This window comes from Pelophylax lessonae, assembly GCF_965119305.1.
Source record: "Pelophylax lessonae genome assembly, chromosome: 1".
NCBI classification, from domain to species: domain Eukaryota; kingdom Metazoa; phylum Chordata; class Amphibia; order Anura; family Ranidae; genus Pelophylax; species Pelophylax lessonae.
Window position 1 is genome coordinate 102550871 of NC_138768.1, and position 22598 is coordinate 102573468.

Here is a 22598-nt window from a genome sequence, read left to right on the forward strand (position 1 = left end):
ACAGTGGGGGAGCTCCAGGTTTTATTTGGGAGACGCAGCTCTGGCTAATTGTATGTTCAGTAGAGGGTAGTCTTGGGGGAGTGCTAACACTTGAGAGGTAATGTTTTTTCTGACCAAATGATTTCTCTTAGCTGGGGGCTTCTGGTAGCAGTTTGAACTCTCTTAGAGATGGGTGACCGTGCAGAAAATAAACATTTCATCCTTCATGGTGAGCACATGTTACACAGAGCACAGCTGGAATCCGGGGGCACTTGCTCATTAAGTGCTCTGTTTGTACAGCTGTTCCTCCAGAGGAAGTTGCTGGTCTTTAGATGTATATTGGTGAAGAGGAATGCCTGGTCCAGCACACACCACTTTTTTTTTTTTAAGAAAACGCTCTCAGCAGGATGGTTACCATGTACTGTAGTGTAAAGTTCTGGGTTTGTTGAGGGGAATATGTCTTTTTCAGATGGAACTTAAGATTTTGCATTAAAATTTATTCTTGAGACTGTCCTGCTTCGTTCCTACAAACATTGAGATTCCAGTTGCTAAAATCTTTAACAACGTATGATAAGTGGAAACATTTGTATTTGTGATGATCACATGTTCAATCACCTTCGGGATGCCTCAAAGCTTGAAAGTTATCAGTTAATCCTTAGTCCCCGTTCACACTGGGGCGACCTGTGAGGCGACCTGGTCGCCTCACAGGTCGCCGTAGGTCGCCTTCCATAGGGAAGCTGCGGACCCGTTCTAATAGGAGCGACACAAGTCGCTCCGACTTAGAAAAAGGGTCCGGAGCTTCTTTGGGGCGACCGTCATAGACTTCGATGTTATGAAGTCCGTGCCGGCCGCTCCGAGGTCGCGGCGCGCTGCTCGCACCCCGACCTCGGAGGTCGCCCCGGGAAGTCGGATCGCCCCAGTGTGAACGGGGCCTTCAGGTCAGTAAGCCACAGAATTGTTACTTGCTGGGCTTTATTATAATGCTGCCCTAAAGTTTTTGGTAGGCTCATAAGAGTTGCAGTAAACTATTTACAGCCATGAGAAACTAACTGAATACTGAAGCCATATGCTACAATAAATGTACTTTTTCCTTGTGTTATATAAAATCATAGCTGGATGCAGGAGGTTAAAAAGGAGATTTTTTTTTTTTTTGTAAACACTGAACTACAGAATCAATAGGGTGTATGTGTGTGTATATACTATATACAGTACAGTAAAACCTTGGATTGAGAGTAACTTTGAGAGTGTTTTGAAAGACGAGCAAAATTTTTAAATACTGTATTTTCTGGCATATAAGACTACTTTTGAACCTCAAAAAAGTCCCCCAAAAATGGGGGGCCGTCTTATACGCTGAGCATAATATCTCCAAGGTAACCCAAGTATAAGTATTACCGGTAGATAATAATCTCTCAAGACGCTGGCTGTGTGGTAATCCTGTACCGGTATACCGTATGTACCGTAGCTTCTGCTACATAGAGTGTACCGCGCTGAGCCAATCAGGGAGAGCGATGTATTCTATTATTGAATGCAAAGCCTGCTCGGATTGACGGAGTAACATCAGCCCGCCTCTCTGACTCTGCCAATCCGAGCAGGCTTTGCATTCAATAATAGAATACATCGCTCACTGTGATTGGCTCAGCGCGGTATACTGTATGTAGCCGAAGCTACGTTACATATGGTATACCGATACAGGATTCCCACACAGCCAGCGTCTTTTGATTACATCTACTGGTAATAATTATACTTAGGGTACCTTGGAGATATTATGAGAGATTACATGTATTACAGTACTAGGGGTACCTTGGAGATCTATGAGAAATCTGATGTTTTTCAATGGTGTTGCCTTGCTTCGGAAGGGGGGTAGTCTTATACGGCGAGTATAGCCCAAAACCTATGTTTTAACTTGAAAATTAGGGGGGTGGTCTTATACACCCAGTCTTATACGCCGGAAAATATGGTACATTTTGACTTGATAAACAAGCAATGTCTTCAGATACAATAACGTCATGTCACAGCTGAGTGTTAAAGACATATTTATAATAGAGAAGAGAGGAGCTCCTAAGTGTAGCAATATGGTTACATTTAATGAAGGTACAGCATTTAGCAACTCACATGGTTGATGATTAAAATGGGCACATCTAAGTGTGCAGGCATCCTGGGTAAAACTCTCCACATGCAGACTGACAGCGGTGAGAGCCGGCGGTGCGGAGGACGGTCTTTGTGGACAACTTTACCTCGGATGCCTGCATACTTAGATGTGCTTCTCTTAATCATTAACCATGTGAGTTGCTAAATGTTGTACCTTCAATTAATGTAACCATTTTCCTACACCTAGAGGTGCCTCTCTTCTCTTTTATACTCTGTAGCTTCTGCTGCATTTTGCTTCTAATCTTCTTGTGGAGGCGCCATTTGTGGATGGACATTTTATGGTTACACAACCATTTTATGGTTACACAATCGCATTGCTATAATCTTTTTATATTGACTATAAATGGAAATGAATAAATGGTTGTGGAATGAATCATCTGAGTTTACATTATTTCTTATGTGGAAATTCGATTTGATATAAAAGTGCTTTGGATTACAAGCATGTTTCCAGAAGGAATTGTGTGTGTGTGTGTACATATATGTGTGTATATATATATATATATATATATATATATTGTGTATGTATGTATGTATATTACAATTTTTTTTTGTTTTTTTTTACATGTACTTTTAAAGCGCCATCAATTTACGTAGCGCTTTACAATATATATTGCACATTCACATCAGTCCCTGCCCTCTGGTAGCTTACAATCTAAGGTCCCTAACTCACATTCATACATAAGCATACTAGGGCCAATTTAGATAGTAGCCCATTACTCTACCAGCATATATATGTATACATTTGTTTTTTTTCAGGCTACCTTTCTCTGTTTTGGACACAATTGCAGTATAGCCCCTATACATATAGATATGAAAATGGGCCACTACTGTTGGAGAGAAATGACATCACCTGTTTGCTTGCAAGGAAATCTTGACCTTTTATTTAATCTATAGGATCAGAGTTTATGTAAATTAGTGGTGCACCGAAATTTCGGCCACCGAAATTTTCGGCCGAAAATGGGCTTATTCCATTTCGGCCGAAATAGGGTTAAAAATGCCGATAGTAAAGATGGCCGCCGCGAGCGCAAGTTTCAAAAGACCCGCCTCTGGCCGTCCTTTCCTTTCTAAAGACCCGCCTCTGGCCGTCCTTTCCTTTCAAAAGACCCGCCTCTGGCCGTCCTTTCCTTTCAAAAGATCCGCCTCTGGCCGTCCTTTCCTTTCTAAAGACCCGCCTCTGGCCGTCCTTTCCTTTCAAAAGACCCGCCTCTGGCCGCCGGCAGCCCGCCTCCCGGTGATGTCACTACTACTAAGCTCTATGCATGAATGAACTAACAGACCCGGCGGGCGGGTGAGCGGCCGCTAATAGCTGTAACTAAGTATGCTCTTCACCTTGTTATCAGGCGGGTATCTCCGCTGACATGGAAGTGAAGAGCTTACTTAATTATAGCTATTAGCGGCCGCTCGCCCGCCCGCCGGGTCTGTTAGTTCATTCATGCATGCATAGATCGTAGTAATAGTGGCATCACCGGGAGGCGGGCTGCCGGCGGCCAGAGGCGGGTCTTTTGAAACGAAAGGACGGACACCGGAGGAGCTGCAAGTAAGGGCTCGGAGAAGGAATCATTGGGATGGGGAGGGACATTTTAAGTAAGTACATGCTGTTTTATTGAATCATTTTACCAAAAAAATATTATACTACGGACAGTTCATATAACGGAGGAAATTGAGGAGGAAACCCAGGATCATTGCAGATGGAATACATTTATTTTAAAGACCCAAAAGCCAGATAAAGCATTTGGAGGTCCCCTAGACATGAGCAGATATACACAGATCAACATACAAAGCTATGCAATGCTATACTGTTACCTTACAGCAGTAAGGTGAGTGGCCTGTGAGCACTTGTTATTACATTGAAGATTTAGGCAGGGGGGGGGGGGGGGGGGCGCTGAGCCGGGGGGGAGGGAAGCGGAGGCGAGGTTACCAATGGTATTAGTATTATGCAGCATGAGGGGGTTAATGTATTGCCACTGCTGGTCACTGATGCATTAGTGACCGATCAGTGACAGTTAATTAACCCCTTTGTGCTGCATTAGTTCACCAGTATCAGTGCAACCAGTGTTAATTAACACTGATACTGGTTGCACTAATGCAGCACAAAGGGGTTAATTAACTGCCACTGATCGGTCACTAATGCACCAGTGACCAGCAGTGGCAATACCTTAACCCCTCATGCTGAATACAAATACCATTTGGGGAAAAAAAGTCATTTTCGGTTTCGGTTTTCGGCCAAGGGCATCCTGCATTTTCGGTTTCGGTTTCGGCCCAGAATTTTCATTTCGGTGCATCCCTAATGTAAATGTATTACTACTTATTGTATTGTCTCGAGACTTCTTTCTGGTACTTCCCCACGGCTTTTTGTCTTGTATTTTTATTAATTTCCCTGTTCATGTACCCCTATTTTATGTTGGATATAAATTGATCTCAGTGGTTGCCATTTTTATTTTGTTTGTATTTATTTAGATCGCCACTAGTGATCCTCGGCCGCCATTGAGTGTGTCTGAGCTTCCGGGGTGTCCCTGCAATGGCTATGGGCTGCCTCCAGACATAGCTGCTCTTAATTTATATATAATTTTGGAGCTCTGTAAAACTGAAAATGGAGACCGTACTTTGCGCAAGGGCTTCACCACACAGTGGTGTGGCTTTACATACATCCTCTGTTTTTAGCACAAATGGGAAAGTTTTTTTTTTTTTTTTCCCTGATTTGACTTTTCCTGACTACATGTGTCTGGGAACTTTATTTTTATTTTACTACTTTCTTTTAATGTTATTTTACATTGTACGACCTCATTAGAATGTATGCATTATGAACATTAGAAGACTTTTTGTACTGTATGTCACTGTATTTGAGATGACAGGCAGAGCCATAGGTATGTGCTCACCACCATTATCAGTGGCATATTTGGTGTATTCCATACATGGGGTGATATATTTTATGGGCAAATTGTCACATTCATCCAACTTTTTTTTTTTTTTTTTTTGACACCTTTATGTCCTGAATTGGTGGAGGATCTAGCTGGATTATTCAATATTAAATTATGGCTCCTGATAGTTTTCTGTGCACTGTAAGCTTTTAATTGAAGCAAGATAAATTAAGTGCTAGTAATACTAGCACCCCTAGAAAGCAAGTTAAGCAGCAGTAGTATTCAGTTATAGATTGAAGACTGTCCATTTCAGTCTGCAGCAGAGCGCAACATTTTTAGTTTGACAGGATTTCCCAGAATCCTTACCGCAGTGTTTCTGTACATGGCTCACTGCCTCTCCCCAAATCCTGCAAACGCCATGCTTGTACTCCATGGAGTATTATTGCATTCCTGGTGACAGGGCCATCTCACCAAATGGGCACGCTGGGCAGTTGCCCCACATGTCCAGCGACCTAGCCCCAGCCAAGCATTAGTCCCGATTCCCATGTGCATCCCGCTGCCGAACTTAGTAGGTGGCAAGTGCCTGTTAGCCCTGTGCTGCTGTCAGGCCACTTGGGCTGTGGAGGGGAAGCCCACAACTGCTGGAATGCCTGTCCACCTCCACAGGAACAGGCGCACAGACAGGACAGTAGAGTCTGACTCCCGTCCGTGTGTGTGTTCACCGGACCCAGCCGCCGATCTTGGAAGCTGTCATTTCCCTGGAACTGCTGTACCAATAAATATAGCCTTATCGATAATTTGCATTTTTAGTCTCGTGGGTGATTGTGTAGGCAGGGCCCCAGTGCACTGTATTGCCAGGGGCCCTTTAATGCTGTTAAGATGGCACTGCCTGGTGGTGTCCTTCCACTGTAAAGGGATTTGATTATGTGGTTATACTAAATTCAGCAACTCCCACTTAGCCCTCATTTTGAAAGATTTCAGTGAGTGTTGTGGAGTGGTCTATATTAATATTCCCAGAAAAAAAATCAAGCAAGGATATGCCATAATGTTTTCTCCAGTACTTGTATAATGCTTGGTAGTTTTTGTCTTTTAAAATTCTTTTCCTGGGTTTTATAATTACATTTCTGATCTAATTTTCTGCTACTGCCATGCATCAATGAGAGTGCAGAATGCATGTTTTCATTAATGCTATATATTTTGGTTTCATTCGCATTTTTTTTTTTTTAGTCCAGCGAAATGCCCAAACTGACAGAGCAACTGGCGGGTCCACTGCGGCATATGCAGGTAATGTTACAATATATGTATAATCATGTCCTATGATTAGTTCAAGCCCAATAGAGCATTACCACAATCAGCTGTATATTAGAACTATTACCAAACAGCTCGCTGTGAACATGTGTACCAGAATTCTTTGCACGTTCAATGACTGGAAAAATGTTTTTCTGTTTTTAACATTCCATACTGTTTGCTGTTTAAAAATTAATTTGTGAATTTTTCCACCTGCTTCAAATTTTTTTCATCTCTGCAGTCAAAAACTGTCAGTTTGACGCCACTAATAAAAATTGAACATACTTATGAAAAATTTTGAACAAAATTCTTTTATTGTACAGTCAGCTTTAATCTCAGACACTTGGATTGTGGTGCTGTTCTCATTTTAAAATGGGCTTTTAGATATTGGTGATTAAAGGGATTTGGTTTTATTCTATATAGAAGCCAGAGTAAAAGGTGTAAAGGTTTTACTTTTTTACTACTTGACCTCCCGAAAGATTTACCCCTCTTCATTACCAGGCCATTTGTTGTGATCTGGCACGTCATTACTTTAACTGAAAATTCTGCGATTGTGCGACACTGTACCCAAATAAAAAATTTGTAATTTTTTCCCACAAATATAGCTTTCTTTTGGTGGTATTTGATCACCTTTTGTGTTAATTTTTTGGGCTATAAACAAAATCGACAATTTTGGAGAAAAAAAACGTTTTACTTTTTTTTATTTTTACTTTCTGATCTAAAACACATCCCATAAAAGTCTTCATTATATGATTATATGATGTATATGGCCAATATGTATTCTGCTACATGTTTTTGGTAAAAAAAAAAATCCCAATAAGTGTATTGATTTGTTTACGTGAATGTTATAGCATCTACTAACTATACTTAATACTAGTAATGGCAGAGATATCAGCGACTTATAGCACGACTGTGATATTGCAGTGGAAATTGAGGGCGATCATGGGGTTAACAGTTTGCCTTGCCAGTGTTTGCTGTGTGCTGCTTTTACTAGGGGAAGTAATGGAATCTAGTCCCTGCTGTGCAGAATCCATTCTTCTGACACCCCCCCCCCCACCCCCATCAGAACTGAAATAGACTTTGTTTGCATAGGCATATCTCTGTATTGTCGACAAACGGTGGGTGTCGGAGGACAATGAGTGCCCAGCACCAACAGATCAGATTCTGCTGTGAATCATCACAGCAGAAGCTGCCCGGCAACGTGTGCGCGCCCCCTGTAGATGGAAGTCCACAATCATGTATGTATGTAATATATGTGTGTGTATATATATATATATATTTGATCCGGCGCACAGCTGCCACCCTGTAGCAGTAAAACTGCTATGGGGCGAACGGCAAGAGGTTGAAGTCAGTTTTTTATTTTGAGTGGGCGGTGGAGGTCTAAGTGATTATTTAATTCTTCTGCCAAAACTGCTTTGTGAAGTTCGTCCTTTAGGCTACGTTCACATCTTGGCGTTGCTATTACAGGCGTTTTTATGGGCATTTTTGCAGGCGTTTACAGGCGTTTTTTGTGCAGGAGTTTTTTTTAGATTGACTAGAGACCAATGGAAAACGCCTGTAATCTGCCCAAAAAGAAGCTCATGTACTTTTTTGAGTATTGGGCGTTTTGCTCACAGCGTCAAAATGCTCAGATGTGAACAGGGGCCATTGAAATGAATAGGATTGGTCTTGGGCGTTTTGAGAGCTGATCCTAGAGCAGAAAAACGCCCCCAAAACGCCTACATGTGAACGGAGCCTTGGGGATATTTGTATTATTGTTGTGCATATTTAGACTGAGATATTCTTGCTGATGATTTTGTAAGTATATAATAGTGCTGATAATAATTTACAGAACTGGTAAAACACTTGACTTCTTTTGATTGATACACAGGAAACAGCCCGGAGAATTGCTAAACTCTCAGCTGAAGCAAAGTTAGAGGTGGACGAAGAATTGTATTTAGGCTCATTTCGCCCCAACCTGATGGATGTCATCTATACTTGGGCCAACGGGGCAACTTTTGCCCAAATTTGTAAGATGACAGATGTTTTTGAAGGTAAGAGATGCTACTACTTCCCATATAACCTCTGAAGGTCCTGGTTTGTGTGAACACAGATCTGCTCATTCTGAAATTCATTTGGCTCACATTTCACATAAACAACTTTCTTAAAGGACCTTTCTAGAAGACTGCAACGGACTATAATTCTGTTTTATTATAGAGTACATACAAAAATAATCAGAGCTGTGTTTTTAACTGTTAAAACGCAATGGTAAGGGCCGGTTCACATTAGTGCAATCACAGAGATCGCATGTAATTCGGAGCGCACTGCTCCTAAATTACATGCCATCTCTGTGCGGTGCAAATTTCAGCCATACAGTTTGTATGGCTGAATTCGCACCGCAATCGCACTAAACACGCACATGACCTTTTTTTTTTTTTATCTGCAGTAGAATCGGATCGCATGGTGGTTAACACTAGTGCGATCCGATTCTGTGCGAACTTGCAGACTGCACTGCGATATGCGATCTCAACTGGGGGTGTCGTTCACTTTTAATTGACACCCCCTGCGTATCGCATATGGCGGTGTGAACTGCCAGGGGTGCGGATGCGATGCTGGAACACGCTGCATATTCGCAGTGTTCCCGCATCGCAGAAGTGGACTCAAAGTCTCAATAAAATTCCCACACACCCTGCATTCTATACTACAGAAAACCTATACATATACCACGTTTACTTACCTTGTTTTCACTATGTGTTTAGGGAATAAAGATCTAAATATGGACACAGCTTTGTGGTTTTTAAACAATTGGAATATACTGTATATAGTTTGTTGCAGTCTCTTAGACAAGTTCTTTTGGTAAATTGTTTTTGTTTATGTTCTGTACAGGTAGACTGAGCATTTTGAAGAAGTTAGAGACCACATAGGTGTAACTTATTTTAAGTGTCCAGTTTTTCTTTTGTTTTTTTTTCATTTGGATTGTTTTCTTCCCTCTTCATTCATACAAATATAGTGGGTACAGAGTTTTGATATTTAATAATCTGTACTGAACTAGAGGCTCATATGACACACACAGTAGGACACATAAATGCCCTCAAAGATAGTATATATAGTGTATATATCACAGCCTGTTTACATATGAGGCAGGGAGCCTTAAAGCCTGACTCCACACAAATAATAAATGATTTGGCAGCTTTTTTTTTTTTTCAGGGGGGAGGGGAAACTCCTTTACTTACCCATTTGTGACTCCTCCTTGAGGTCTGTACATCTAATGCAGGGCTATGGTTCCTGCTCTGATCATGACAGAGTTCTAGACCCGTGGAGCATTGGAGGATTGGATAATACGCCTTTTATTGATCCCCTAGAAATAGACAATTTATTAACTCTTGCAGTGTGGGCACAGCCCCACTGCAAGGGACAATTTATTTGCTCAGAGTTGGGCTATAAACTGACTATACAAAAAAAGGAGTAGGTAAATGAATAAAGACCCACTCACCCAGCGCTGACCCAACAAATAATGTAGTAGGTAGCAGCTGCTATAAAATAAATAATATATAAAAAAGGTGTGAATGTAGCTCTCAATTATAAAACCCTTATCACACTAGCAGAGCTGAAAGAAACAAACCAAAAGAACTTCCAGATAATGGAAATTCTAAACCATTAGTAACCCTTGCACATATGTAATGTCAACTTCAATTGAGGTCAGTAATGCAGCATGCATAAGCCAAATGATCTCCAATTGGCTATAAATCTCAAATAGCAATTAACATGCATACATATGTATTATTAAAATAAGGGTAAAAGGTTGTTAAATAGTTCATGAATAGTTCATATAGGTTCCAATGAAACGTATCCTTCACCACGGTGCAAGCGTATCTATGGCTGGACCACCTTCACCACACCAAAGTGTGTCCCCCGTAGTAATGAACACTCACCGGACCAAAGAACAAACAAAGCCTTTTGGAGTAAAAACAAACGTCCCACATCAGATGGAATAAAGGCGGTCAATATGGATCTCTCCAGCATCCACCAACATGTAATCTCCAAACGCCCATAAGCTCCATTAGATGTGTAAGTGCATATAAAGCAAAGAAAAGGGACCCATAGCGTAACTCAATTAAAATAAAATTTATTTAAGCTAAAGATTCCCCTTCCCCAATGCAAATGCACTCACATATAAATAAGTATTATAGCATGTAAATAACTTGCGTCCCAAGGAAATTGCTTTGCATTCTTTGGATATGGTTCGGGCAATTAGTCTACCTGGCGGCTACTGAATCCTTCAGGAAATCAGACTTTGTCCTCACTGAAGGACCTCGAAAGGGATTGGCTGCGTCTGCTGCGACCATATCCAGATGGATTAGGCAGACGGTGGTACAAGCTTATTCACTGAAGGGTCAGGTTCCACTTTTCCCTGTGAAGGCGCATTCTACTTTGGTGCTGAGTGCCTCCTGGGCTTTTCACCCACAGGCGTCAGTAATGCAAGTTTGCAAGGCGGCAACTTGGTCGTCTGTTCACACGTTCACAAAATTCTACAAGGTAGATTTGTTGGCATCCTCTGATGCTTCTTTTGGCCGCAAGGTTTTCAAGGCTGCTGTTTTAAAAGAGGGTTGAGCTCCGTGTTACCTGGTTGGCTAAGTTTAGTCTTGACCCAATGGTCAAGAAGAATATGGAGCTGCGTCTTGTCAATGAGCGTTAGATAAAACTGGATTTTTGACTTACCGTAAAATTCTTTTCTCTGAAGTTCATTGACAGATGCAGCACCTGCCCCTCGAATTATGAGTGGGATGGGTTTTTTTTCTTCTAAACACTGCTTGCAACAAAACTGAAGCCTAAAGCAGAGTGCGTGGGTGTATGCCTGCAGGGACTGCCCCATAGGCATGGTAAAGCTTTTTCCTGCCTAGTGTCCTACTCCTGTAGGGGGCAGTATAGCCCAATGGTCAAGAAGAATATGGAGCTGTCTGTCAATGAACTTGAGAGAACATGATTTTACGGTAAGTCAAAAATCCAGTTTTCTCTTAGGCTGCATTCACATGTCAGCTTATAATCGCGGGCAGAACCGCCGCGGTTCCGCCCGCGATTCGGAGATTTATTGCAAATCGCGGGACGCCTAGCGTTGCCCGTTGATTTGCAATAGCCCCCCAAACGCCGAGCGATGTTGCCGCGATTTACGCCCGCCGAATCGCGGCAACATCGCGCAAACAAAATCGCGGGACGCAATACGCTCCAAAAAAGTACAAGAGCTTCTTTGGAGCGTATGGCGTCCCGCGATTTTGTTTGCGCGATGTTGCCGCGATTCGGCGGGCGTAAATCGCGGCAACATCGCTCGGCGTTTGGGGGGCTATTGCAAATCAACGGGCAACGCTAGGCGTCCCGCGATTTGCAATAAATCGAATCGCGGGCGGAACCGCGGCGGTTCTGCCCGCGATTATAAGCTGACATGTGAATGCAGCCGTAGTTCAACGGACACCGCACCCACCCCTCTGTGCAGTTCTAAAACTTTTTTTTATTTGTATAATCAGATTTTATTGCCATGCAAAACCATTACAAGGTTACAATTAGAAATGAGAAGAACATGTCTTAGTTACACTAATTTGCATGAATAGATGTTAGAAAAAAACCAAACAAAAAGAAAAACTTAGAAAAAGGGGGAAAAGATAAAGTACGAAACTATAAAAGAACAAAAGGTACCCCATATGATCTGATCTTGGCCGACCATTAATCTATATTATTCTAAACATATACATTGTATAGTAGTGTGTGACTGTCTGGTCATTTCCTCTGTGTGGCCGATTCCAGGGAATATCCACAATCTGATCCCCCCCATTCGAGGCCGTCATGCCCGGTGATGGGTATTTTCTCAAGACACTGGTCACTGACTCTTTAGCGTCCTAAATTGGGAAATTGAGTCCCCAGTACTGTTTATTAGGTCAGACCTTTTGTTGATCATAATTAGGGGTAAAAAAAAGGATAAAGTAAACTTCATCTAAACTACCATAGGTCTAAGTTGCTCTGGGAGCATGGTCTCTCAACCGTTAATGGGAGAAGAGCGCATGATATTATCACCATTTGTCGCATGGGGGTGCCTTGCATAGCCCGATCATCCTGCCTGAGGTATGTTCCCCACCATATCCAGCCCCCCATCTGTGAGATCACAAAATACCTGCTGTGTCAGATAGTGTAGTTTCAATGGGCTTATCCATATCTATGGAATAAAGCATCCATCCGGACCAAACATCCAAGAATTGTTCTCGGTTTTGACATTGATATACCTATCTCTCCGCCTCCATTATCTTTTCCACTTCCCTCGCCACATCTCCAATATCTGGGAATAAAGCTTTTTGCCACATTCAACAAATGCGGGGTTACACTGTGTTTATATGATTTTAAGGAGATGGGGTAATCGTGGAAAAGATAGGGGATAGGTTCAAATTCACAGGGTTTTAGGGTGGTGTTTTTTTGCAATTGGGGCATCGTGAATGTGATTCTCAGTTCAGACTCGCCTTCATGGATAAAATAGGGAGTAGTTTGGGTTTTTGCTAGCAATAGTAATCTATAAGTCTGTGAAAGTAAATGGGAGTTGTCTGATTTGCGAGACCACATGTCCTCAAATTCTGTAAGGGAATCCTGAGTGCGAAGCTTAGGGCGTAACTTGGTGATGAAGTCTTGTAGTTGCCCAAGGCGCCTAAACTCCATGGAGAACTGTCCGTATTTCCATCTTAGTTGGGCTAGTGTATCAATATGTTCCATGGGAGCCATCCTCAGGCATCTGGTGTCTCCATCCGAGCTCCAATGTCTGAAAAAGGCTATTTCCTCACCTGGGATGAACCATGGGAACCCACCCAGAGGAGCTAGTGGTGATGTTGGGGGAGCAAAGTCTCCTGTTCTGTTCTATCCCAAATTTTTATTGTGGTTAGCGTTAAGGGGGAGGCCCAAGAAGATAGACCCTTAAACAGTGCAGGAATACATGGTGCCCCTGACAGATTACGACCCGCTATGGTTTTTTCCAGGGATGCCCATAATTTTTCGGCGTAGCTGTGGTGCCAGTTGTAGTGTCCGTTAAGAATGCGTACCAGAGCTATCGCCTTATATCAAACGTTGAGGGAGACAGCCCTGTCTGGTACTGTTGCTTATGGTAAATGGGAAGGAAAGAGTCCCATTCACCCTTACCCTGGCCTCTGGTCATTGATATAATGCTAAAATTCATCCTAGCATCTGCTGCCCAGCCTCAACAGGGTTTCCTCCAGGTGTAACCAGTCCACCCTGTCAAAGGCCTTTTCAGCGTTGGTTGATGGCAGTAATGCGGGTGGTTGGGACGGGCCCTGGCGTGGCCAGTGCAGGATGTGAATAGCTCTGTCCGTATTGTCCTGGGCCTCCCTCCCAGGAATCAACCCAGTTTGGTCTAGGTGAATTATGGATGTCAAGGATTCCTGCAATCTCATGGCCAAAATTTTGGAGAATTTTTGTTTGAGTTCAGTAGTGATATGGGGCGGTAAATGGGGCATAGCCAGGCCCAGATTGGCTAATCGGGAGAATTCCCGGTGGGCTGGTCGGTTTTCTTGGCTGCAATAGCCGTTGTCATGGCCAGTGTCGTCACAAGGGGGTGGGGCGGGGACCGCACCAGGGTGTCCATCGGGGGGAGGGTGACGCCACTCTGCCTGAGGCGGGAGCCCAAGTTTCCGATCCGCTTCTTTATCTATGCGGGCAGGCCGGCACCGCATTGCTGCTGCGCCGCATAGTATGATGACGTGAAGGAGAACTGAAGGACTTCACTTGCTCCTCCTCCCGTCCTGAGCCTCCCTTCCCGGCCCTTTGTGCTCCCTGGCCTGACATCACGTTCACGCGGGCGGAGCCAGTCACGGTGACGGCAATGCTAGGGTGAGGTGAAAATAGTGCATTTAAACTTAAGGTGCCCAGACAGATATAAGGTGCTTCTTTTTGATTTGTGCTGCCTGTTAAATAGTCCGTAACTTAAGTATGTTTATCAGATGCAGTGCTTGTCTCCGCAATCGGTTTATTCACCCTTAGTGTCAGTGTGAATTTGCTATTCCTCCTCCTCCTGTGTGCAAGGGCCACGCCCCAGACAGATTCAGGCCAGCAAGGACCCCCTGCATCTTGAGTACAGATGTCCTCCTAGTGGGTCTCTCTGCGTTTGGAGACCAGCAGGAGAATCAATATTATATAAAGATCGATAATAGTCTTGGAATTCTGTTGCTTTGCAAGAGGTGTCCATGATAGGGTCATTGCGGACCATCAGCCTGTACACATGACACAAACCTTGTTTCCTAGAGGCTTGTGCTAGAAGGCGTCCACATTTATTTCCAAACTCCTAGAATCTGTGGGAATAAAAACAGGCCCTGTTTCTAGCCTTGCGTTCTAAGTACTCCGTCAGTTTAGTTCTCAATTCTTTTAATTTGGATGCATCCATGGACAGTAAGGAGGTCTTTTGACGCTGTTCTAATTGTCTGATCTCCTCCAGTAAGTCAGCCGTCTTTTAATTTCTGTTAAGTCTGGCGTCATGGCTGATCAGCACACCTCTCATGACCGCCATGTGACCCTCCCAGAAGGATTGCGCAGACACCTCCTTAGTGGAATTTAGTTAAAAATAGGCTCGAAGAGAAGAGTGCAGGTCTCTCTACACCCCAATATCGTCTAATAAGTTTTCATTGAGTCTCCACGTCCACTCTCTTCTCCCGAGATCCACTAGGGAGATCGTGAGGGAGACCAGAGCGTGGTCAGATAGTTATTTGCCCAATGGATGCGTCAACAAGGCGATGTAGGTGATACTGGTCCAGATATAGGCGATCCAGCTTGGAGTATGAATTTTGGACACTCGAGTAGAAACTATAGTCTGAGGAGTGTTTTGCCCTCCAGCTGGCCACCAGGTGCACAGAGCCTAAAAATTAATAGCTGCTTCCTGGCTTTAAAGGAACACACCAATTTGCTAGATGAGGTGTCCATCTGGGGGTCCGGGGCAGATTAAAGTCCGTGCCCAGTATCAAAAGGCCCTCTGTAAATTTAGAAAGCTGTCCTAGCACTGTGGAGTGAAAACTGACAGTGTTCGTGCATAAATATTAGCCACAGTTATACAGTGACCCGCGCTACTGCCCTTTACAAATAGGAACCTTCCCTCCGGATCCACCCTCTGTTCCATAAGATCAAAAGGGCAGTGCTTATGTATAGCTATTGCTACTCCTCTGGTCTTAAAGATTGGGAAAGGACAAAGATACCACTGTGCAAACGCCTGAGGCAGTTTTGGTGGGGAGGTCACAGTGAATTGGGTCTCCTGGAACATCACAATGTGTGGATTAAGATGGCAGAGCTCCTGCCACACCTTACCATGCTTGGCAGGAGAACACAGGCCTCTAACGTAGCAGGAAAGTACTTTCAATGTTGACATCCTTACATTTTGGCAGTTCCAATATTACTGTACAGTAGAATGTGACGTCCAGGAGACCCCCCCCCCCCCAGGCGATCCGCAAGAGGGAACATAGTGGAGGCCGGGCGATGCACCCAGCATATAAGGAACCCATACACAAAGAGACCCTTTGTAAACAACACAAACAGGAAAGAACAGTTAATGCAATGAACAAAAGGCACAGTTTAAGAACAGAAAGGGGTTTGCTGGAGGCCAAGATGGCGTCTCCAGGAACCCGTGTGAACTGTAGTTCACACATCCGTCCCCTTCAAAGGGGGTATGGTACATGGGGGTTAACGTGGTTGGAAAAAAGTGCGAGGCACCCCCGAAAGCCCCTTAGTGCTATCCTTTAACCACCACTTAAAGACCAGCCGATGCATATATACTGCGGCAGGCTGGCTCTCCTGCACAAACCGCTGTACCTGTAGGGCCGCTCGCTGGAGCGGGTCTCGGGCATGCGTGCCGCTGCCTGTGCGATCGCGCGCCCGTTCTTTAGCCCTGCAGCTAAGAAACGGAACCCGGCGATCGCTGCAGGAACTGACAGAAGGTGGTGTGCTGTTGTAAACACAGAAGCCCTGTTTCCATCCACCAAGTCTGGCCCCCACATAGTTAGAATCACCCCCTAGATACATATTTAACCCTTTGATCGCCCCTGGTGTTACCCCTTCCCTGCCAGTGTCATTATTACAGTAGCAGTGAATATTTTTAGCACTGATTACTGTAGTAAGGTCACTGGTCCCCCCAAAAGTGTCAATGTCGGGGGTATCACTGCAATGTCTCAGTCCCGCTAAAAGTCGCAGATCGCCACCATTACTAGTAAAAAAAAAAATTAAAATTACATCTTTCCCCTAGTTTGTGGATGCGATAACTTGCACAAACCAATCAAATTACACTTATTGGGATTTTCACCAAAAATAGGAGCAAAATAGAAATTGGCCAAAAATTATGAAAAAATTAGAATTTTTTGGGGAATGTTCTAAAGCAGAAAGCGAAAAATACTGTTTTTTTTTTTTTTTTTCCGTTTCAAAATTGACGCTCTTTTTGATTATAGCGCATAAACAAAAAACCGTAGAGGTGATCAAATGCCACCAAAAGAAAGCCCTGTTTGTGGGGAAAAAAAAAGGACGTCAACTTTATTTGGGTACAGTGTCGCACGACCGCACAGTTAGTTAAATTAGGGCAGTGTCGAATCGCAAAAAATGGCCTGGTCATTAAGGGGGCCAATCCTTCCAGTTGAGCTAATCTCCTAGAAAGAAAGGCATAAAGGAATACCGTGGAACTTTAAAACCTGCAGGGTTTAATCAAATGACTGGTATGGGCTGGGAGTATTATTGGCAGGCCATCCCAGTGTGATGGAAAGTCAACAGATATCCTCTTCTGGGATTAGTCTGTATGGAAAGGACCCAACAGCCCTGGCAGATCTAGACTTCACCCATCCCCTAGTCATCCAAACCAGCAAGAAGATGGACAATGCAGGTTCTAGCCGCCAATTCCCAGTCAAGGTAGATATTGACACAGTTAGTGATAAGAAGTTTGTGTAAAGGATCCAGTAGTTGTAGATGAAAGGTTTCTGGGATAGGCACAAAAAAGGAATAATAATCGTCCCTCCAATTGGATCCATTAAGGCTCGTCTGCTAGCCCGCCGGTGGCGACGAGACCTTTGGGGGGGGGGGGCAGATTCCCACCGCCCTGTGTTCTTTGGGATAGGAATGTCTGTCACAAATCTCCAGTCCTCGAAATCCCCTTTTGGCTGGGAGAGGATGTCCATAAACCTGGAGAAGGTCATCTTTGTTACGGAGTGCCGCTGTCTTACCATCCTTTTTTGCCTTAAGGTGAAAGGTGAACCCCAGTAAGGAGCCCGGGTGGGATGGAGAAGCCTGTGATGAAGCTGGGCTATGGCACTGTACCTGGTCTTTGCAGTGCATAGGAGAAGGCTGCATTTCTGACCTCTGCTCTATGCAGGTAGAGGAGGCTGATGATTGCTGGCGGCGTCCCGGCGCCATCTTGAGGCCTTCTGCGTGTGTGCCCAGGCTGCCTGAGAAAAAGGATTCCAGCGCTCCTGATCGAGGTACCGCGGGTCTAGTCAGTTGAGGATCAGCGGCAGCTGGGCATGCTGTATGGGGTGAGAGTAAGAGATATCCCTGGGTTATAGCTGTAGAAGCCCGGGTGTTCTCTGGAGCTCATCAGAGCTGCGTCTTCATGCCTGCGTGTCCAAACCACTACCTGAGTTCTGATATTTCTAATACCGCTTGCTACTAAACTGCTTACCTAATACCGCTTGCTACTAAACTGCTTACCTAAAGCAGAGGGGGGGGGGGGTTATATACCAAGCTGAGGATGGCCCATGGGCATAGCCAGGTGTTTTTTTTCTGTCTAGTCTTACTCCTGGAGGAGGCAATATAACCCAGTAGTTATGATTTTATGGAAAGCTGTGTTCGTCGATTAACTAAGAGAAATGGATTTTATGGTAAGTTTTCTGCTCCAGTAACTTCAATACTTAAAATCCTTGACCTCCTGGTAAAAAGTATGAATATTTAGTTTTGATTCTGAATCTCTTCTCTATGCCAAGTATGCAGAGGTAACAGCCATGCAAACAGTGTTTTTTAAAATGAGTTGACTAGTGACAGTCATTTTATCTCTTTGGGTTTCTATATTCACGACATTTTCAACCAGCTTTAGATTGCAGGATCAGTGCAGCCCACTACCAACCATCAGTCAAAAGTGCTAAATGATTACAACAGTTTATCTTGCTCTTTTTTTTTTTTTTTTTTTTTTTACAGTTGAGTGCTTGAAATTTTGCCTTGCGTACCATTAAAGTGGTTGTAAAGGCTCAGGGTTTTTTACATTCATGCATTCTATGCATAAAGGTAAAAAAACTTGTGTTGAGACTTGACTGAGCTTGATCCCAATCCAGCGATGATTCATGAGAGCAGCGGCTCTCCCAGATCTCTTCCTCCTTATTGGCTGAGACAGCAGAGAATCCATTGGCTTTTGCTACTGTCAATCACAGCCAGTGTGCCAATAATGGGAGAGAGCGGGTGCAGGGACTGAGCCGCGCTCCTTTTGTGAATGGATACACAGAACAGCTGCGTGGGAGCCCCCAGGGGACCCAAGAAGAGTAAGATTGGGACTGCTCTGTGCAAAACCACTGCACAGAGCGGGGTAAGTTTGATATGTTTGTTTAAACAAAAATCTGCTTTTAATACCACTTTATATACAAGAAGTGACCCTAAACTATAGGAATAAAGTTGCTTCCACTTGCCTCCTGTGTGGTCTGTCAGAATAGTGTAGTGGAGTGGTGGCTGCTGGAATCAATTTCAAGGTGCCATGACTTGGAATTCATATTGGCTACTCTGCAGTTACTATGGAATGATGGAGGAACAAAGGAATATATTTAGAAATTTCAGCACTTTGTTATCCTTGATCAGATCATGCTCCTTGATTGATTTCCCTGTTTGTGTTTATTCCGGTACATGGAGAGCTCCCTCTGCCAGAGGAGGTCATTGTCAAGAGGCAGCGGCAGTGTTTTTTCCTTCGGATTGTCTGGTGAGATAGGACAGGTCGCCTTTCTGCGTTAAAGACTTTTACAGTAGAGATCTGAAGTAAACAATCCAGCTTACCAGCTTATGAAAATAAAAAATATCAAGTTCTATTCTGTTTTCTACACTCTGGAAAACAGGCTGCTTGTAAAATCAGTATATTTCTGTAGATTTCCTGCATTTTCATGGCATTCTCTTTCTGATCTACAAGTTCTTCAGTTAGAAAGCTATGTAATATTTCCAGACACTGAACAGCTGATTACCACCAATGCTGGCTGTGCAGTGTCCAAGCCTTTTATCTTCCAATGTGTTACATCCACACACATACATTACTTTGCCTAATGCATTGTATAGGAGGGTATTGGGCTGCATTGCTGTGTACAAGTGGATGTTAAACAACCTAACATGCACAATGTAGTCTTAGTTTGTATGGACAACCTTAAGGTCAGTCACTTTAGTTTCTCTTTCGTTCATTGACAGACACCGCTCCTAATATTCATAACCATTTTGTTATACTGTCCTCTACAGGAGTAGGACACTAGGCAGAAAATAATTCTGGCTACACCCATGGGCAGTCCCAGGGGGCATACTCCCTCTCTCTGCTATAGCTGCTCAGTTTTTTTGTTTTTTTTTTGCCTAGTCAGCAGTAAAGACATATTTCCTTGCTGGGATCTTTGGTCCTGGCAAAATTTTTTAGATAGAAAATTTTTCCTCCTGGATTTTTTCCTGCGAGATCTCCAATCAACTGCCGAACTGGATAATCTAGATCCAGTGGTCATCCCAGTCTGGCCAGTGAGTGCGCGTAGACCTCAGCTCTGCGCTAGGTCAGCCGCAACATAGCCCTACTGGATGGGGGCTGACCTGCGAGTTAAATTCCTCAAGAGGTGTCATAAGACCAGGTCTTGGCCTGAGTCGCAGCGTTTATAGCGCTATTTGTTTATAGCGCACAAAATATCGTAGAAGTGACCGCGCAATTGTCAGTTAAAGTAACGCAGTGCTGAATCGCAAAAAAATGGCCTGGTCATTAAGGGGGCAAATCCTTCCGGTCCAGAAGTGGTTAAGTGTCTTATGGGGGAGAAAAGTACCTACCTGCCACAGTCAAGGAAAGGGAAGGAGCCTCGTCGCAGACGGGGGGGGGGGGGGCCTCAGCCAATAGAAAATTATTTTGTGCTCCTGGGATGGAGAATAAGGGAAATAGATCTTTCAAATCTTCCCCAGGAGGTTCCATCAACCTTGGTCTGGTAAGCCTAGAGCTAGAATCTCCAGACCCACAGACAAGACCCCTTAAGCATGAAGGTCTGCCTTCACCCATTATTGGGGTAAGGGGACATGCGCGCTGGTTTCTGGCCCCGTGGACCTCTTTTGTGAGCGTCAGAGTTCCGCAAAATGTTTCTTTTGGGGGTATCCCGAAAGGGGGACAAAGTTTGTTCTTTTCAGGTTTTTTAGGTCCCGAGTCTCCTTGTGCGGATTTAATTTGTGCAAAGATTCAGGTGATGTCCGAACTACCTAAGGTCCCCCCATCCCTGTCCAGGGAATTTAATTGCCTAGCTCTAATTCAAATTTTGACCAGGGTGGTGCTTCCTCTGGACAAACTGCAGGAAACCTAGGCCGAGATTCTTCAGCTGCTGTCACAGATAGTTCTCTCTCCCGATTTGCATACAGGTTCTGAGTCTGGTGGTATCCACCTTCAAAACAGTTCTTTTTGCACAGTCCTACATGCAGCTTCTTTAGCAGGTTCGGCTCAACAGGAGGATACCGAAGTTCGCGGCGAGATTACGGGTTCCTCTGGCAGATGCCGCAGATGTTCAAGGGCCACGGTAAGGCCAGTATCATCCTCGGCTAAGGCTTCTTCTGCGGTTCCTGCAAGGATTCAAGAGCGAGGATGTTCCAATCGTACATAGAAAACGTACAGTGCTTTGCAAAAATATTCATTTTTTGTGTTTTGTTGCCTCACAACCTGGAATTAACTTGGATTGAGGATTTGCATCATTTAATTTACAGTTTTTTTTTTTTTTATTGTGACGCAAACAACAAATAGGACAAAATAACAGAAAAAAGTCATGTGCATAAAAAAGTCAAAATACTTTGTAGAGCCACCTTTTGCAGCAATCACACCTCCAAGTTGCTTTGGATAAGTCTCTATGAGCTTGCCACATCTTACCACTGGGATTTTTGCCCATTCCTCCTTGCAAAACTGCTTCAGCAACTTCAAGTTAGATGGTTTGCGCTTGTGAACAGCAATCCTAAAGTCTGACCACAGATTTTCTATTGGATTGAGGTCTGGGCTTTGACTAGGCCATTCCAACACATTTACATGTTTCCCCTTAAACCACTCAAGTGTTGCTTTAGCAGTGTGTTTGGGGTCATTGTCCTGCTGGAAGGTGAACCTCCATCCTAGCCTCAAATCACGCACAGAGTGGTACTGGTTTTGCTCAAGAATATCCCTGTATTTAGCACCATCCATCTTTCCCTCAACTCTGACCAGTTTCCCAGTCCCGGCTGCTGAAAAACATCCCCACAGCATGATGCTGCCACCACCATGTTTCGCTGTGGGGATGGTGTTCTTTGGGTGATGTGGGGGTTTACGCCAGACATAGCGTTTTCTTTGATGGCTGAAAAGTTCAATTTTAGTCTCATCAGACCAGAGCACCTTCCTCCATACGTTTTGGGAATCTCATGCATGCCTTTTCGCAAACTCAAAACATTCCATTTTGTTTTTTTTGCTGAAAGTAATGGCTTTCTTCTGGCCACTCTGCCATTAAGCCCAACTCTATGTTGTGTACGGCTTATTGTCGTTCTATGAACAGATACTCCAGTCTCTGCTGTGGAACTCTGCAGCTCCTCCAGGGTTACCTTGGCTCTCTGAGCTGCCTCTCTGATGCCCTCCTTGCCCAGTCCATGAGTTTTGGTGGGCGGCTGTCTCTTGGCAGGTTTACTGTTGTGCCATGTTCTTTCCATTTGGTTATAATTGATGATCCCCAGGAGCACCATCAAATCTAAGATTTGGATATGTTTTTTAACCTACCCTGACTTGTACTTTTCAACAATATTGTCCCTTACCTTACTTGTTTGGAAAGTTCCTTGGTCTTCATGGCAGTGTTTGGTTAGTGGTGCCTTGCCTAAGCAAAAAAGTTGTGTATATGTAATGACAGATCATGTGACACTTAGATTACACATGCCAATTTTCTGTTTTCTATTTCTAAAAAAGTTTTATGTATATATTTTTCTCATTTCACTTTACCAACTTTGAATATTGTGTTCTGATCCATCACATAAAATTCAGATTAACAAAACATTGAACTTAAGACTGTAATGTACCAAAATAGGTAAAAAGTCAAGGGGGTGAATACTTTTGCAAGGCACTGTACATTTCCTGGTGTGAGTCGATAGGTG

The 22598-nt window shown here is 43.8% G+C and overlaps 1 protein-coding gene across 1 annotated transcript in view; it reads left to right on the forward strand.

The window, feature by feature from the left end:
- Nucleotides 1–22598, forward strand: part of MTREX (Mtr4 exosome RNA helicase) — a 232204-nt gene that overhangs the window by 179186 nt on the left and 30420 nt on the right. Inside the window, exons 24-25 of the mRNA XM_082255208.1 lie at nucleotides 6213–6269; nucleotides 8143–8305. Of these exons, the coding sequence (XP_082111334.1) occupies nucleotides 6213–6269; nucleotides 8143–8305 (220 nt within the window). The remainder of the gene's footprint in view (nucleotides 1–6212; nucleotides 6270–8142; nucleotides 8306–22598) is intronic.